Source organism: Schistocerca nitens, chromosome 2, assembly GCF_023898315.1.
Source record: "Schistocerca nitens isolate TAMUIC-IGC-003100 chromosome 2, iqSchNite1.1, whole genome shotgun sequence".
NCBI lineage: Eukaryota > Metazoa > Arthropoda > Insecta > Orthoptera > Acrididae > Schistocerca > Schistocerca nitens.
In genome coordinates, this window is record NC_064615.1 from 631,990,756 (window position 1) to 632,009,116 (window position 18,361).

Genomic DNA, 18,361 nt, shown 5'->3' on the forward strand with positions numbered 1-18,361 from the left:
ATGACACTACCCTGCGGCACTCCTGAAATCACTCTTACTTCGGAAGACTTCTCTCCATTGAGAATGGCATGCTGCGTTCTGTTATCTAGGAACTCTTCAATCCAATCACACAATTGGTCTGATAGTCCATATGCTCTTACTTTGTTCATTAAACGACTGTGGGAAACTGTATCGAACGCCTTGCGGAAGTCAAGAAACGCAGCATCTACCTTTGAACCCGTGTCAATGGCCCTCTGAGTCTCGTGGACGAATAGCGCGAGCTGGGTTTCGCACGACCGTCTTTTTCGAAACCCGTGCTGATTCCTACAGAGTAGATTTCTAGTCTCCAGAAAAGTCGTTATACTCGAACATAATACGTGTTCCAAAATTCTACAACTGATCGACGTTAGAGATATAGGTCTATAGTTCTGCACATCTGTTCGACGTCCCTTCTTGAAAATGGGGATGACCTGTGCCCTTTTCCAATCCTTTGGAACGCTACGCTCCTCTAGAGATCTACGGTACACCGCTGCAAGAAGGGGGGCAAGTTCCTTCCCGTACTCTGTGTAAAATCGAACTGGTATCCCATCAGGTCCAGCGGCCTTTCCTCTTTTGAGCGATTTTAATTGTTTCTCTATCCCTCTGTCGTCTATTTCGATATCTACCATTTTGTCATCTGTGCGACAATCTAGAGAAGAAACTACAGTGCACTCTTCCTCTGTGAAACAGCTTTGGAAAAAGACATTTAGTATTTTGACGTTTAGTCTGTCATCCTCTGTTTCAGTACCATTTTGGTCACAGAGTGTCTGGACATTTTGTTTTGATCCACCTACCGCTTTGAGATAAGACCAAAATTTCTTAGGATTATCTGACAAGTCAGTACATAGAACTTTACTTTCGAAGTCATTGAATGCCTCTCGCATAGCCCTCCTCACACTACATTTCGCTTCGCGTAATTTTTGTCTGTCTGCAAGGCTTAGGCTATGTTTATGTTTGCTGTGAAGTTCCCTTTGCTTCCGCAGCAGTTTTCTAACTCGGTTGTTGTACCATGGTGGCTCTTTTCCATCTCTTACGATCTTGCTTGGCACATACTCATCTAATGCATATTGTACGATGGTTTTGAACTTTGTCCACTGATCCTCAACACTATCTAATTTAAAAACTAAAGGGTATTCCTTATTGCTTGGGAAAAACTTGTGCGATGTTTGCCCGAACAAAGGCAATCCTGAATATAAGACAATCCCATTTTTCGAAGAGGCTCTATGAGGCATATATATTTTTAATCTATTGTGATTTATCACATTTATGGACAGTTATTGACACACATTAATTTACAAACTGTTTTATTCATGTAAATTATCTAAGAGCCACCTACAAAAGTTGTTACAAACAGTCACAGTGTGACACCCCTTAGCTTTCACATACAAACAGCAGACGCTAGTTCAGCGACATAGGATCACTCATCTGAGATGTGTTAAAAAGGTTGCTTATCACCCTGGCTCCTGAGAATCATAGACTGACTGTCTCTGTACAAGTACATATTTAAAGTGCTCAACGAAGGAGCACTGGTGGCAACGAGGGTGTTGCCAAGCTGGTGAGGAAGGGGGTGGGGGTTGATTTTAGAGGGGACTTTTGCCATTTTACTCTTGCATGTATCAATGTCCATCCATCCATGATCACGCCACAAAAGGACTGAACAAGCATAAACACCCCTTTTGAACGGTCACTGGTGGTTCCAGCCTGTACACCAAAGCAAAAATGGTGGTCACAGTACACTTTAATGGGAAAGGGAAAATGTTTGTAGCAAAGAGTTGATTGAAATGGGGAGGGGGCAGCAGAAGCCTGTAGTGTCAAAGGTTGTCAGGAACGTAATTCTGTTGCTATGCACACTGCGAAATATATGGGAGTCAAAGCCCCAAAGGAAGAGGGGGGTTTTATTCATGCCCCCCTCCCCCCACCCCACGAGGCCTTTACATTTCAATACTGAGTGGTGATGTGTCTGAAATGTTTTCATCGGCCACCCGTGAGAGAACCGAATGATTTCAATGCTGACCACCATTGCAGAGACCTCAAAAGGAGTGAAATGTGGGTAAAAGGGAGTGTGATTACCTTCCCATCGTGTGACTCAACTACAGCAGCATTGGGCAGAATTGCTGTGAAATTTGGTGTCAATATGACATCATTAACCCACCTTACACCTCTCATGAACTTCTGAGCTTTGGTATTTTGTTCATTTGCATTGCTATCTTGCCATTTGAAGCCACACTGAGCCTGAGGGTGAAGCCGCAGGGTGTCACGTCTTTGTACCATTCCAGAGGAAGGTCCAAGCCAAACTTCAAACTTCTGTGTGGCAATGGGAGAGAATTTTGTGATTTCAAAAGAGTGACCAATTAATTGTGTTGTGCAGTATAGATTTTTGTTGAAAGCTGTAGGAAGTCACTGATCTTGCATTGTACTGCACTTTAATGTGAGCCCCATCCCCATCCCCGTCCCCACCATGATCATCATCATCATCATCATCATTATGTGCCAGCTTGTACATGCATTGAGTTCTGCAATGCAAGCAGATGGAAAATTTCTCTTTATTTCTATTACTCAAAGAATCAGTAGACCTTAATTGTATCTCTGTCACAAATATTAAACAACCAGCTTCTTGAGTTCATGAAACCTTCTGATATTTGATCCCCAGAAAGTTTGGTGCATAGAACATCGATTCAGAATTTATTGTTCATCTGACACCACCTATGAACATTTTCTTCTGTGACATCAAATTTTCTTGTAGCTGCACTGTTGTTGGTGGCCCCCACATCACAAAGAACAGTTTTGTATGGGCATGAACCAATTGTGTCCCACAAACTTGTAGATCTACATTTATCAACAAAGTCTATGTTGTGACTTACATCCATTTTGTCCATACAATTTGAACTTAGTGTTCCATTTATTATGACACTTTTCGTGCATTCTATGTAACATTTTCATAGTAGAATTAATTTGTCTCCTGTAGGAATGTGTACTATAGCCGAGTCTTTGTCCATTTATAAAATTGGTTCAGTTCTGATCTCATTTAAATCCGGGCACAAACATGGTAGATTTCATAAAGATCAAGGTATCAGGATGCATTTCCATATTTGGCAGAATGACAAAATTTGCTGCCTGATCGCCATTACCATCCATATTTGACCATCTGGGTGCCACTAACCTCTTCCCACCTTCCTGAAATTGTCAAATAAAATTTGTGTATGATGTCACTTACCAAAGCTTCATCTGTGTATGTAAGAAAACACGTAACTAAGCTGTTACACAATGTTAATATGTTGACCTTGGCAGCCAAAGCTTTATCTGTTAATGTAAGACAACACTGTATTTTTTTAATGCAGGATTTTGGGAAAAAAGTCTCCTTGTTTAGTCAGCTAAATAATGGTTGGTTTCTAGGTATTCTTCAGTTGAATAGAATTAATTGCATTTTAGATAAATTTGTAATACAGTCTTAAATTTATTTAATGGTACTGTACTATCTGAGGGTGATAATTTATTGAAAAAAAATATGCTCAAGTAGTTAGCATGTAAGTATGGACTACAGCAAGTCTTGAGAAAGGTAAATCCAACAAGTGACGGTTCCAGGTGTTGCATACATGTACATTAAGCTGCTGCTGCTGCTGCTGTTGTTGTTGTTGTGGTGGTGGTCTTCAGTCCAAAGACTGGTTTGATGCAGCTCTCCATGTTATTCTATCCTGTGCAGGCCCCATCATCTCCGAGTAACTGTTGCAATCTACATCCTTCTGAATGTGTTTACTGTATTCATCTCTTGGTCTTCCTCTATGATTTTTACCCCCCCCCCCCCCCCTTCCTCCAGTACTAAAATGGGGATCCTTTGATGCCTCAGAATGTGTCATACCAACTGATCCCTTCTTCTAGTCAAGTTGTGCCACAAATTTCTCTCCTCCCCAATTCTGTTCAGTACCACCTCATTAGTTATGTGGTCTACCCATATAATCTTCAGCATTGTTCTGCAACACCTTATTTCAAAAGCTTCTATTCTCTTCTTGTTCGAACTGTGTATCACCCATGTTTCACTTCCATACATGGCTACAGCCCATACAAATACTTTCAGAAAGGACTTTCTGACACTTGAATCTATACTTGATGTTAACAAATTTCTCTTAGTCAGAAAAGTTTTTATGCCATTGCCAGTCTACATTTTATATCTTCTCTACTTCAGCCAACATCAGTTATTTTGCTTCCCAAATAACGAAACTCCTTTACTACCATAAGTGACTCATTTCCTAATCTAATTCCCTCAGCATCTTCTGATTTAATTCATCTACATTCCATTGTTGTTCATCTTATATCCTCTTTTCAAGACTGTCCATTCCGTTCAAGTGTTTTGCTGTCTTTGACAATGTCATCAGCAAACCTCAGAGTTTTTATTTCTTCTCCCTGGACCCTAATCCGTATTCCAAATTTTTCTTTTGTTTCCTTTACTGCTTGCTCAGTATACAGATTGAATAACATCGGGGTAGCTACAACCCTGCCACACTCCTTTTTCAACCACTGCTTCCCTTTCGTGCCCTTCAACTCTTACAACTGCTATCTGGTTTCTGTGCAAATTGTAAAAAACCTGTTACCCCTGCCACCTTCAGAATTTGAAAGAGTTTATTTCAGTCAACATTGTCAAAAGCTTTCTCTAAGCCTACAAATGCTATAAATGTAGGTTTGCTCTTCCTTAACCTATCTTCTATAAGAAGTCGTAGGGTCAGTATTGCGTTGTGTGTTCAAACATTTCTCCTGAATCCAGACTGATCTTCCCCGAGGTCGGCTTCTACGTGTTTTTCCATTCTTCTGTAAAGGATTCGTGTTAGTATTTTGCAAACGTGAGTTATTAAACTGATAGTTCAGTAATTTTCACACCTGTCAGCACCTGCTTTCTTTGGATTTGGAATTATTGTATTATTCTTGGAGTCTGAGGGTGTTTCACTTGTCTCATACCAGATGGAAGAGTTTTGTCTGGTTGGCTCTCCCAAGGCTATCAGTAGCTCTAATGGAATGTTGTCTACTGCCAGGGCCTTGTTTCGACTTAAGTCTTTCAGTGCTTTGTCAAATTCTTCATGCAGCTTCATATCTCCCTTCTCATCTTTATCTACATCTATATCTTCTTCCATTTCCATAATATTGCCTCAAGTCCATCTCCCTTGTATAAACCCTTTATATACTTTTTCCATCTTTCTACTTTCCCTTCTTTGTTTAGGACTGGTTTTCCGTCTGAGCTCTTGATGTTCAAACAGGCGGTTCTCTTTTCTCCAAAGGTTTGTTTAATTTTCCTTTAGGCAGCATCTGTCTTACCCTAGTGGTATATGCTTCTGCATCCTTACATTTGTGCTCTAGTCATTCCTGCTTAGCCATTTTGCACTTTTTCCTCGATCTCATTTTTTAAATGTTTGTATTCCCTTTCACTTGCTTCATTTATTGCATTTTTATATTTTCTCCTTTCATCGATTAAATTCAGTATATATTGTGTTACTCAAGGATTTCTACTAGTCCTTGTCTTCTTACCTACTTGATCCTCTGCGGCCTTCACTATTCCATCTTTCGAAACTACCCATTCTTCTTCTACTGTATTCCTTTTCCCTGTACTTGTCAGTTGTTTCTTAATTAAGTATCTCTATTAAGTATCATGTTGAATTCTTCCACTTGTTCTGTAGCATACATTAAAAAGTTATATGTACAGGCTGGGCAATGTCATAAAGTAGCTTCCTCAGATCTCTCTGGGCATGAATCCTAATAGACTTCTGATTGCTTTCTTCTGCCATCTGAAAACACATTTAGCTCCTTTGGAATCACCCGCGATCAATATCCAATCATTCCTGCTATGCAGCTTACACGTTTTGACCAGAGTGTATGAATGCTAACCCTGAAATTTGGCATGTTCTCCATGCTCTTCAAACCTGATGACTCAACATGCCTTTACAGATATGACTCAACAAGCCTTTACAGATGTGCAGTTGCTCAGGAGTGTACCTCGTATTAGACAGTCAGAGTTTTAGCCTGCTAGACATAACATTTGTCATGGTAAGCTGGAAGCCTAATGTTAACAGACGCATTGAATGATATAAGCATGTTATCCATATCTCAACATGTCATTCTATTACATGTTAAAAGTGTTCCTTTGGCCAGTCTCTTGACTCTGTTATACTCCACAAGTTGATGCAGTGTCAGTTGCAGAAAAATGCTTGTTAAACAAAGGTGTGGTTGAGAAGACTATACCTGGATCAGAATAACAAAGTGGTTGACAGCAAACCACAGTTGAGAGTGGAATGGGGTGACATTGTCAATTTGCCAATGTGCATGCTCGCAGTACGGTTGTATAGCAACATCTGTGCAATTCCCTACTGGCTCTCTTCCCACACTTCGTATTAACCTGCAGTATTGACTTCTCTTTACGGGGTTATAGTATCCTTGTCACTGGCACTCCTATGTATAAAATTATTTTATTTAACTATTATTTGCACATCTGAACAAAAGCAGCAGGATGTGCACTATCTACAATAATGATAAATTTGTATGAGAGGAATGCTCAAGTGGATCTGAAAACATCATGTGAATGCAATAACTAACAACATTAAAATAACAAAGTAAGCAGTTTAAGTTCATCCCAAGTACATGTAGTTTTTTTATTGTTGTATCTTCTTTTCTCTTGTAATATCTATGTGTATGGTGATAAACGGCATCTTTTTTGGAAGAAGCCCAAGTTCATGAATTGTTCTTTTATCTTTCTCTTTTTTTACCAGATGTCTTTAGCTTAGATGAACTAATCCCCACCTGTTCTGCACAGTATTTTTCCTCACAAACTTTCAGAACATTGTTTTTATGTATCTTCAAAGCATTTATAGTTCTTTGTCATCTTCATTAGAGGTAGTTAGGTCACACCATTCTCTCTTGCCTTCTTAAAATACTCCTGCACGCAGAACATGAGCAAATCACTGATTTTAAATGTTAGCAACTTTCCTCCACACTTCCACTGCAAGCTTCACACATTCTGTGGCACAAAGTAAACTTACCATACAGAGAAACAAAACACACTCTGAAAGGTTTCACAACTGTTAAGTTATCTACCAAAAGCGATGTCTGCAAATGACAAGTAACCACTACATGCTGTAACAGTGATTTGACAACCAGGAATGGAACAAATCGAGCAACAAAGTGTGCCTTAGTGGGGTGCCAACGCTGTGAACAGATGTTAATCAGTTTATTATTCTTTTCCAGGTAAAATATTGAATGAATGCAAAAAAAATCCTTTCACACAATGTAGATAATATACTTTTTTTTTAGTGTACACTGCTATGACTGACTGCCTTTTGGCACAGTACGTTTCGTCTGAGGCATGGAGGAGGCTCTGCTGGTGGCTATAAAGTACACTGGTTGCAATCGGCTGTGAACAGTGGCATATAGTGCCATGGATGATGACTGCTGCTTGTGTTCTGAGACCACCCTCCTCGGTTCCATTTGGGGAAGCCAACTAGCATTGCACATGGGGTGCAGGCTAAGCTGACTATTTTATAGCATCTTGCCCAGATTCAATCATAGTCCTCCAGTTAGAAGCAGAATGGAAGGTCTAAACTGGAGCCTCAGTTGATTCTGTAATGGTATTGGGTGCGAATTCCTCAATCTCAGCTGGCGGATGTGGAATTGTTGTGTTCCCCTTAATAAGTCAGACATGGCTGCATGCAGGAAGTGCCCAGATAGTATAAGAAACAGAAAGTTGGTTGAAAACAGAAGTGAATAGCAACAAAACTCTAAGTTCTGAATCGAATATTTATCATGAGGTTGGGCTAGTCATCAATGATAGTGGCACATTTCGTACTGTAAAGAATTCGATGATATCCAGTGAACTTAGTATGAATTCCAAATGTCATCAAAGGTTGATCAAAAATGGTAATTGGATGCTTTTATAGACCACCTGCATCAGGAGGTGTAGTGGTAGAGTGCCTTGGAGAGAACTTGTAATATATTGTTAACAAGTTTCCTGATCATGCCATTGCAATAGAAGGTGATTTCATCTTGGCAGATACAGATTGGGACAACTTGGCAGGTATAGATTAGGAGAGTCGTGCTATCAAAAAGCAAGGGAGTTCTCGTCACTGAAGATATGCCAACTATGGTTTGCCAGGCTTCTTCATGAACTGCTGCAGCTGCCATGCCTTCATCCTGCATTCCCAGCAGAAAATTTGCTGCCTCCCTCAGAACCCCTGCCTACCTACCTACCTACCTACCTTCCTGTTGATAACTCAATGCTTCTGCTATTCAGTGAGTGGTCTCCTTTACTCTTCAGGTAATTTGCATATGTCCTGGAGGAACCATAGTTCTACCCCGACTGTTACATCACTGGCAGTTGTGAATAACTAAAATTGTGTAATGATTAATATCTCTCTCTCTCTCTCTCTCTCTCTCTCTCTCTCTCTCTCTCTCTCTCTCTCTCTCTCTAAGCTACATTCTTTTTTATTTTGTTTTTTAGAGTTAACTTATTCAGGGCAAACCACAGCTTAAGAAATTATTTCTTCATTTATTCATTTTCATTCACAAAATTCTAAACAAATAATATTGTCAAGCTAGATGTATTACTAACAAACAGCATCTCTGAACTTTGTTCTTCCCACTCAAATAATTAACAGATAACTACAATAAAACCAGACATCCTGGATTTTCCATTGTTTAACAGTTGACTACTAATATCTTTACATTTATACCTTTTCTGTACTTTTTAAAGTACAGTTTTTATTTTATGGTATCTTTTCTTTTCTTTTGAGACTCAAATTACTTTGGGGATAACTCTATTTTTCTTCAAATAATACTTGGGAATTCTTTTTATTTCCTTTTAATGTACTGAAGCTTTATTATCTTTTTATGCATACATCAGAAGTCAACAGCAGTGGGAGTGGCAACAATCCATGTCCCCAGATACAACAATTAAAATAAAAAAACTCAAACAAAAAACTTGAGTGCCACCACCACTTTGGGCCCTGGCGTAAACAATCCAAGCAAAATTAAATCTTTTCAGGTGTTGGCATATGGCATCCCATTGCCATTCCTTAATGTAATGGTCACATGCCACTTCAAAGCTGAAAATAATGGTAATACTGTGACGTGCTTGCATATATGGTTCCAGTGCATTATTATTATTATTATTATTATTATTATTATTATTATTATTATAATTATGCGTGCGTGCGCGTGTACTCTAGCTCGACAACAAATTTATTCTGAAAGCTAGCACATTTTCTTTCTCTTTCATGTGTGCCTTTTGATGACTCATAGCTACTGATGTTTGGTGAATGGCCTCCTCTGCTTGTATTTACATTCTGTCAAAACTTTCTTACTAAATTTTTGTCTGAAGATACTATTAGTTTCATTATGACAGGTGACGTATCAATTTGTTCTATATACTTACATAAGTAAAAACTTATAAAACTACTAGCCAGTTGCTGAAAATGTCAGAAACAAAACCTGAAAGGAGGCAAATTTCTAGGTTAGCCACAGTTGTTCCAATGAAGTATTTGTGATGGAAAAAAACAGTGTCTCTTCTGTGTTGATTACTATTGTGTGTGTTTCCATGTCAGTTGGCAGTGGAAGAAAGAAATTATGCTCAACTGTCTTGTTGTATGTCAAACAGTTGATTTATGTCTGCCACCAACTCATCATTAAAACAAATGTTTACATGTATAGCCCTTGATAAACTACTCATTCAGAAACTGATTTGTTAATTCTTATTGAAGATGATTGCTTGTAGTATCGAAATTTATGTTCATCGAGAGCTTATGATCTATGTCACTTCAGTAGCATTTTCACTTGAGTACAAGTAGAAAGAATTTGTTAGCTGTTGAATTGTGGATAACATAGGTACTATAATTCCTGGTCTCAACTTCTCTGATTGTATAACTGTGCTTCTGTCCATGGAAAATATCTAAGATATTGTTCGTGTTCCTATGAGTATTCTGCAACACTCTTTTCCAAAATATTGTATCCCTGCATTACTTTCAGGCTTTCAGAAAAGATACTGTGATGGATATTCAACTGTATATCCAAAGTAAAACTTGAGTAATTTTCCTAAAATCTTACATAAATAGCAAAATGTCACACATATGAATACAGCAAAATTTTATTCACTTTTTTTTCTTCAGGAGGTGGTAGCGGTTTCCAGCTACACCAGACAGAGCCATCACCTATTAGTGGGATGTTCATTTCCACACCCGTGCAACAAACTGCATCTCCACAGCACCGAGGAGGCGGTGGAGATGCTCCTGGTAGAGGGGGTCTAAGCCTACAGCAACCACCTGGAGATACAGTAATGCTGGAGAAGAACAAAAGTCCTGCTGTGATGCATGCACCTGTACCAACACCATCTGTTGATGATATGGAGCCACAGAGCATTTCTTTTATAGGTATCATCAGTAATCTCCTTATTACAGGAAAGAAAAGGCATTGAACAGAAAATTCTTACCTAATAGTTAAGAAATTACCAAAGCAAATTTTGTTTACTTTAAGTAACAACGAGAAAGCAAAAAAGGAAAACATCAGTTGCAATTTCTTTTTGTATTAAGTGACTATGATATTTCTTTATTTTGTCTGAACGGAGTATAGGATGTCCCACTTATTTCCTTTCTGCCCTATCCCCAAATGTATGAGCATTTTTATAGTAACATAATGTAGATGAAGTGGCTACGGGTTCATGTGAACAAAATACACAGTACAGTTTGGATATATATATAAAAAAAAAATGGGGGGGGGGGGGGGTGCTGGTACATACGTGCTTACATGATGTTTGTCTGCTCAGCACTTCTTTTATTTGGTACTTAGGAATCTATCCTTGTATCCATATTACAGATATAGGTATTATCTTTGTGACAGATTGGGAGGATCAACAATTTCTTACTACTTTCATAAGACAGTTGTGTAGAACAGTTACCTGAATTTCGGACTAACCGACGTTACCTCACTGTGATGTGGTATTCGCGAGAGGTGGGACATTTTTATAAATTCCTTGCAAATAGCTGTGCTGCTGCTGTTCTGAGTTCTTAATTTTAAAGATGCCTTTTTAGGTTGAAATTGTATATTCTGAAATTCTTAGAATTATTATACAACTTTTTTCCCCTGTCACTGTTGGAAAAGCTAAGAGAACATTTACAATTTTGTAGGTGCACCAAGTTCTTCAGATGAAGGCCTGGCCAAAAATATAAAAGGACTTCATATTACTTCTGGCAGTCGCACATACCGAATTCCTTCTCCAACACGACCAACTCTTTCTCATAACTCCTTCCAGAAGCATGAACCAGAAGAATTACCTCAGAGTAAAGTGAGTAGTGATGTTGACATTTCCCCACCTGGAGATAGTGGACCAGAGAAAGGGTTTTACATCTCTTTTGATGGTGACTCTCAACCAAAGAGGCCAAAACCACCATTGAGGATGAAGAGATCACCAAAAAAGGTTTGAAGCAGCTTTAGACATTACTTAAATTTTGCAGTTTGGTTATATTCTCTTGTAAAATATTCTATCTTGACACCAAATTTTATAGAAGATGAAACATTGATATTTTGCAGACAGAGCTCATTTCTGAAGTGTTGATAAACGAAGTACAGGTTTTCCCCTGTGCGTAGTAAAATATTGTAGAAAATATTCAGAATTACTTTTAAAGTGTTTCTTCTGAGAGTAGATAGGAAAATCTGTTAATATTATGTTAACTTGTTGAATATAGAATTGGTGTTGAATATAGAATTGGTGTTGAATATAGAATTGGATTTCACGGACGTGTGTGTGTGTGTGTGTGTGTGTGTGTGTGTGTGTGTGTGTTTGTTTTTGTTTTTCCAACCATTCTATTGAAATGAAATGGTATCGACAGGAAAAATGAACCACCAAAGCAATCTAGAATAACTGAAACTGAAATGTGTGTTGGATGTCAATTGATGCATGTGGTATAAAAGGTTGATGTGATACTGAGTGTGTTCTAAAAACCATGAGATTGTGTGAAAAGTTATTTTTACACACCCAAGACGCGTGTTCTAAATTCATAGTTATTTATAAATTCCACGTAGGGAAAATCTATCATTGTTAGTGTCTCTTCTGATCCTTAATCACGAAATTGTAGAGAAGATCCGCCAAGAAAGAACAAAATCAGGATCAGTCTCTTGTTGGAAGAGGAAGACACCTGGCAACGGTATGGAGGTCCAATTCAAGCATGAATTGTTCTTGACAATTCTGTGTGGGACTGTGAGATATTCTGTGTTTTGAATTGTACCATACCCAAAAGAAATGATGAAATGTAGGGTTTGTCTTCATTGTGGTGTCAGTAAACAGATACAGCAGCAACAGTAATTTAGTATGGTAGGCTGTGTGTGCTCTGTGACAGAAATGGCCACTGCAGCCAGGACTGGAGTGAGGCACAATACATTGCACACAGAAAGTGCACTGCTGACACCAGCTTGACAGCTAAAGTGGTGCCATACTTGGGAAGGATAGGATGTTGATGAGCAGCAGCATCACATCGTTTTCAGCAATGAATCTTGGTTGTGCAGAATCTCAGATAACTGAAGCTTGCAAGTATGGTGGCACCAAGGGGGAAGGCAAATCATTCTGTTGTTTTGGAGAGATGTGTTGGTGGTAAACATAGTGTGTTGAAAGCCATCAGTTGCCTCGTAGTGATAAATAGAACAGTGGTGCCACTGCAGTACATCGGTCATCTGGCATCCTCATGTGCAGCCTCTCATAAGACAATATTAATGTACCATCATTCAACAAGACAGTGCTCATCCTCTCATGGCATGTATGTCTATGAACAGGCTATATGATGCTGATGTACAATCCTTAGGTAGTAAAAGCCCTGATCTGTCCACAATACGTGTGGCACCAGCTTAGACATCAGTTCCATCCCAGTGCCAATGTCTGGGATATTGACAGCCAGTTAAAACACTAGTAGGCAGGCTTACCTAGGAGAAGTGTAATATCTATGTCCAAGGAGATGGTGTATGCATTCAGGCCCAAGCGATGCAACATCTTTATTAAATAAGGGACTAGTAATGTGCTTGAACTGTCAATTTCAATGTTCATTTAACTTGATTTTGTAATTACTAAAATAAAACCATATAACTTATTAGTGGGCAAGGTTTCATTTCACTTTGTCTTCTGATTCCAGCTGCTCAGTTTTTTCTGTTAGCAAAAGCATTTAATTCTGCCAGAAAATGTACCTTGGTACAATGCTACATCAAAGATATGACTTCATTTTCTACTACTATTGCAAGAGTTGATTTTCAGAATCTTACTTGATACATTGGAACTCTTCATATTTTTTGTGGCATAATTTCATTTTGTTCCCTAGTGATTATAGATGTTTGTCATTTCATACCAAATTACAGGTCCTTGTTGCTTAAAAATATCCCTCGCCTCATGAAGAGCTAATTTGGAATTTGGCTGTTCATTTACACGTCGGAACTGTTCATTGAAGATCTTCCTTGTCTTGTACATTTCGTTTATGTAAATAATGTTAAGAGTAAGATCAGTAGTGGAGAGACTGTTTCATTTCTTATTACATTTGATTTTGTTCAGTAAGTACACATTATTTTAATTTGTCACTCCCTCGTTTAAAATTTTTGTCACAGGTTGTGTAAAAGTTCACTAGGTCTCAATCTGCTAATTTATTCTGGGATCTATATGTGCAATGAAATGCTCCATAATCATCAACAACTTTGAAAAAAGTAAACAAATGTATCCTACCCCTTTTTTAAAAGGGAGGTTAGGGGAAAGTAACATCTATTATCATATTTAGGTTGGCTGCATTCTTATTGTGTAACAGTTTTTTTTGTTTTGTTTTTCTCACTTGGTTTTTTTTTTTTTTAATTTTGTTTTTGTTTTCTTTATTTATATTTCAGGAACGTCAGGTTTCACATTATGAAAGTTTGGTTGGCGAAAGAGAAGAACTGAGAGGGAATCATTCTAGTCAAGAACCTAACCCACTAAGGGAGCAAGAAGGCAAAGAGAAACCAAGAGAGTCTGAAAGGTTAAAAGAGGTGGAAGAAGGTTCTCAAGGTGTTGGGCTTGTTATAGGTTCTGAACTTGCTAATCCAGATCCAGTGAGTGTTTTTTTTTATGAATTTTCTGTTTACTTTTTGTTCCAACATACAGAATGGGTCTGTGGTTGAATCAGTATTAACGAAACAGACTACTACTTTTTTATAAAATTGTGTATAATTGAAGATAAACGCGTAAAAACAGCTTTGTTTTAAAAGTTTGTAGCAATTAGAAGAAAAGAATCCCCCCCCTCTCTCCCTCTCCCCTCTCCCTCTCCCCCTCTCCCTCTCTCCCTCTCCCCTCTCCCTCTCCCCCTCTCCCTCTACCTTCTTCCTCTTCTCCTCCTGCACACCTCTCACCCCAGCCAACCTCACACCATCCTTCTCCTTTCTCTGCCCTCTCCCACACTTTCTCTCTCCCCCCACCCTTTCTCTCTCTCCCCCCCTTTCTCTCTCCCCCCTTTCTCTCTCCCCCCACCCTTTCACTCTCCCCCACCCTTTCTCTCTCCCCCACCCTTTCTCTCTCTCCTCCCCCCTCACCCTTTCTCTCTCCTCCCCCCTCACCCTTTCTCTCTCCTCCCCCCCTCACCCTTTCTCTCTCCTCCCCCCCTCACCCTTTCTCTCTCCTACCCCCTCACCCTTTCTCTCTCCTACCCCCTCACCCTTTCTCTCTCCTACCCCCTCACCCTTTCTCTCTCCTACCCCCTCACCCTTTCTCTCTCCTACCCCCTCACCCTTTCTCTCTCCTACCCCCTCACCCTTTCTCTCTCCTACCCCCTCACCCTTTCTCTCTCCTACCCCCTCACCCTTTCTCTCTCTTACCCCCTCACCCTTTCTCTCTCTTACCCCCTCACCCTTTCTCTCTCCTCCCCCCCTCACCCTTACTCTCTCGCCCCCCCCTCACCCTTTCTCTCTCGCCCCCCCCTCACCCTTTCTCTCTCGCCCCCCCCTCACCCTTTCTCTCTCGCCCCCCCTCACCCTTTCTCTCTCGCCCCCCCCTCACCCTTTCTCTCTCGCCCCCCCCCCCTCACCCTTTCTCTCTCGTCCCCCCTCACCCTTTCTCTCTCGTCCCCCCTCACCCTTTCTCTCTCGTCCCCCCCTCACCCTTTCTCTCGTCCCCCCCTCACCCTTTCTCTCGTCCCCCCCCCTCACCCTTTCTCTCTCGTCCCCCCCTCACCCTTTCTCTCTCGTCCCCCCCTCACCCTTTCTCTCTCGTCCCCCCCTCACCCTTTCTCTCTCGTCCCCCCCTCACCCTTTCTCTCTCGTCCCCCCCCACCCTTTCTCTCTCGTCCCCCCCCCACCCTTTCTCTCTCGTCCCCCCCACCCTTTCTCTCTCGTCCCCCCTCACCCTTTCTCTCTCGTCCCCCCCTCACCCTTTCTCTCTCGTCCCCCCCTCACCCTTTCTCTCGTCCCCCCCCTCACCCTTTCTCTCTCGTCCCCCCCTCACCCTTTCTCTCTCGTCCCCCCCTCACCCTTTCTCTCTCGTCCCCCCCTCACCCTTTCTCTCTCGTCCCCCCCTCACCCTTTCTCTCTCGTCCCCCCCTCACCCTTTCTCTCTCGTCCCCCCCCACCCTTTCTCTCTCGTCCCCCCCCACCCTTTCTCTCTCGTCCTCCCACCCTTTCTCTCTCTCCTCCCCCCTCACCCTTTCTCTCTCCTCCCCCCCTCACCCTTTCTCTCTCCTCCCCCCCTCACCCTTTCTCTCTCCTACCCCCTCACCCTTTCTCTCTCCTCCCCCCTCGCCCTTTCTCTCTCCTCCCCCCTCGCCCTTTCTCTCTCCTCCCCCCTCGCCCTTTCTCTCTCCTACCCCCTCACCCTTTCTCTCTCCTCCCCCCCTCACCCTTACTCTCTCCGCCCCCCCCTCACCCTTACTCTCTCGCCCCCCCCTCACCCTTTCTCTCTCGCCCCCCCCTCACCCTTTCTCTCTCGCCCCCCCCTCACCCTTTCTCTCTCGCCCCCCCCTCACCCTTTCTCTCTCGTCCCCCCCCTCACCCTTTCTCTCTCGTCCCCCCCTCACCCTTTCTCTCTCGTCCCCCTCACCCTTTCTCTCTCGTCCCCCTCACCCTTTCTCTCTCGTCCCCCCTCACCCTTTCTCTCTCGTCCCCCCCTCACCCTTTCTCTCGTCCCCCCTCACCCTTTCTCTCGTCCCCCCTCACCCTTTCTCTCGTCCCCCCCCCCTCACCCTTTCTCTCGTCCCCCCCCCCTCACCCTTTCTCTCTCGTCCCCCCCTCACCCTTTCTCTCTCGTCCCCCCCTCACCCTTTCTCTCTCGTCCCCCCCTCACCCTTTCTCTCTCGTCCCCCCCCACCCTTTCTCTCTCGTCCCCCCTCACCCTTTCTCTCTCGTCCCCCCCTCACCCTTTCTCTCTCGTCCCCCCTCACCCTTTCTCTCTCGTCCCCCCCTCACCCTTTCTCTCTCGTCCCCCCCTCACCCTTTCTCTCTCGTCCCCCCTCACCCTTTCTCTCTCGTCCCCCCTCACCCTTTCTCTCTCGTCCCCCCTCACCCTTTCTCTCTCGTCCCCCCCTCACCCTTTCTCTCTCGTCCCCCCCTCACCCTTTCTCTCTCGTCCCCCCCTCACCCTTTCTCTCTCGTCCCCCCCTCACCCTTTCTCTCTCGTCCCCCCCTCACCCTTTCTCTCTCGTCCCCCCTCACCCTTTCTCTCTCGTCCCCCCCTCACCCTTTCTCTCTCGTCCCCCCCTCACCCTTTCTCTCTCGTCCCCCCCTCACCCTTTCTCTCTCGTCCCCCCCTCACCCTTCCTCTCTCGTCCCCCCCTCACCCTTCCTCTCTCGTCCCCCCCTCACCCTTCCTCTCTCGTCCCCCCCTCACCCTTTCACCCCCCTCACCCTTTCGCCCCCCTCACCCTTTCGCCCCCCTCACCCTTTCACCCCCCCTCACCCTTTCACCCCCCTCACCCTTTCACCCCCCTCACCCTTTCACCCCCCTCACCCTTTCACCCCCCTCACCCTTTCACCCCCCTCACCCTTTCACCCCCCTCACCCTTTCACCCCCCTCACCCTTTCACCCCCCCCTCACCCTTTCACCCCCCCCTCACCCTTTCACCCCCCCTCACCCTTTCACCCCCCTCACCCTTTCACCCCCCTCACCCTTTCACCCCCCCTCACCCTTTCACCCCCCCTCACCCTTTCACCCCCCTCACCCTTTCACCCCCCCTCACCCTTTCACCCCCCTCACCCTTTCACCCCCCTCACCCTTTCACCCCCCTCACCCTTTCACCCCCCTCACCCTTTCACCCCCCTCACCCTTTCACCCCCCTCACCCTTTCACCCCCTCACCCTTTCACCCCCCTCTCACCCTTTCACCCCCCTCTCACCCTTTCCCTCGCCTCTCACCCATTCCCTCGCCTCTCACCCATTCCCTCGCCTCTCACCCATTCCCTCGCCTCTCACCCATTCCCTCGCCTCTCACCCATTCCCTCTCCTCTCACCCTTTCCCTCTCCTCTCACCCTTTCCCTCTCCTCTCACCCTTTCCCTCTCCTCTCACCCTTTCCCTCTCCTCTCACCCTTTCCCTCTCCTCTCACCCTTTCCCTCTCCTCTCACCCTTTCCCTCTCCTCTCACCCTTTCCCTCTCCTCTCACCCTTTCCCTCTCCTCTCACCCTTTCCCTCTCCTCTCACCCTTTCCCTCTCCTCTCACCCTTTCCCTCTCCTCTCACCCTTTCCCTCTCCTCTCACCCTTTCCCTCTCCTCTCACCCTTTCCCTCTCCTCTCACCCTTTCCCTCTCCTCTCACCCTTTCCCTCTCCTCTCACCCTTTCCCTCTCCTCTCACCCTTTCCCTCTCCTCTCACCCTTTCCCTCTCCTCTCACCCTTTCCCTCTCCTCTCACCCTTTCCCTCTCCTCTCACCCTTTCCCTCTCCTCTCACCCTTTCCCTCGCCTCTCACCCTTTCCCTCGCCTCTCACCCTTTCCCTCGCCTCTCACCCTTTCCCTCGCCTCTCACCCTTTCCCTCGCCTCTCACCCTTTCCCTCGCCTCTCACCCTTTCCCTCGCCTCTCACCCTTTCCCTCGCCTCTCACCCTTTCCCTCGCCTCTCACCCTTTCCCTCGCCTCTCACCCTTTCCCTCGCCTCTCACCCTTTCCCTCGCCTCTCACCCTTTCCCTCGCCTCTCACCCTTTCCCTCGCCTCTCACCCTTTCCCTCGCCTCTCACCCTTTCCCTCGCCTCTCACCCTTTCCCTCGCCTCTCACCCTTTCCCTCGCCTCTCACCCTTTCCCTCGCCTCTCACCCTTTCCCTCGCCTCTCACCCTTTCCCTCGCCTCTCACCCTTTCCCTCGCCTCTCACCCTTTCCCTCGCCTCTCACCCTTTCCCTCGCCTCT

General features: G+C 43.9%; 1 protein-coding gene across 2 annotated transcripts in view; it reads left to right on the forward strand.

The window, feature by feature from the left end:
* Positions 1–18,361, forward strand: part of LOC126236743 (patronin) — a 438,638-nt gene that overhangs the window by 334,610 nt on the left and 85,667 nt on the right. For both annotated transcript variants that reach the window (XM_049946276.1, XM_049946277.1), the window contains 3 exons: positions 10,152–10,412; positions 11,166–11,455; positions 13,891–14,091. In XM_049946276.1, coding sequence (XP_049802233.1) covers positions 10,152–10,412; positions 11,166–11,455; positions 13,891–14,091 — 752 coding nt within the window. The remainder of the gene's footprint in view (positions 1–10,151; positions 10,413–11,165; positions 11,456–13,890; positions 14,092–18,361) is intronic.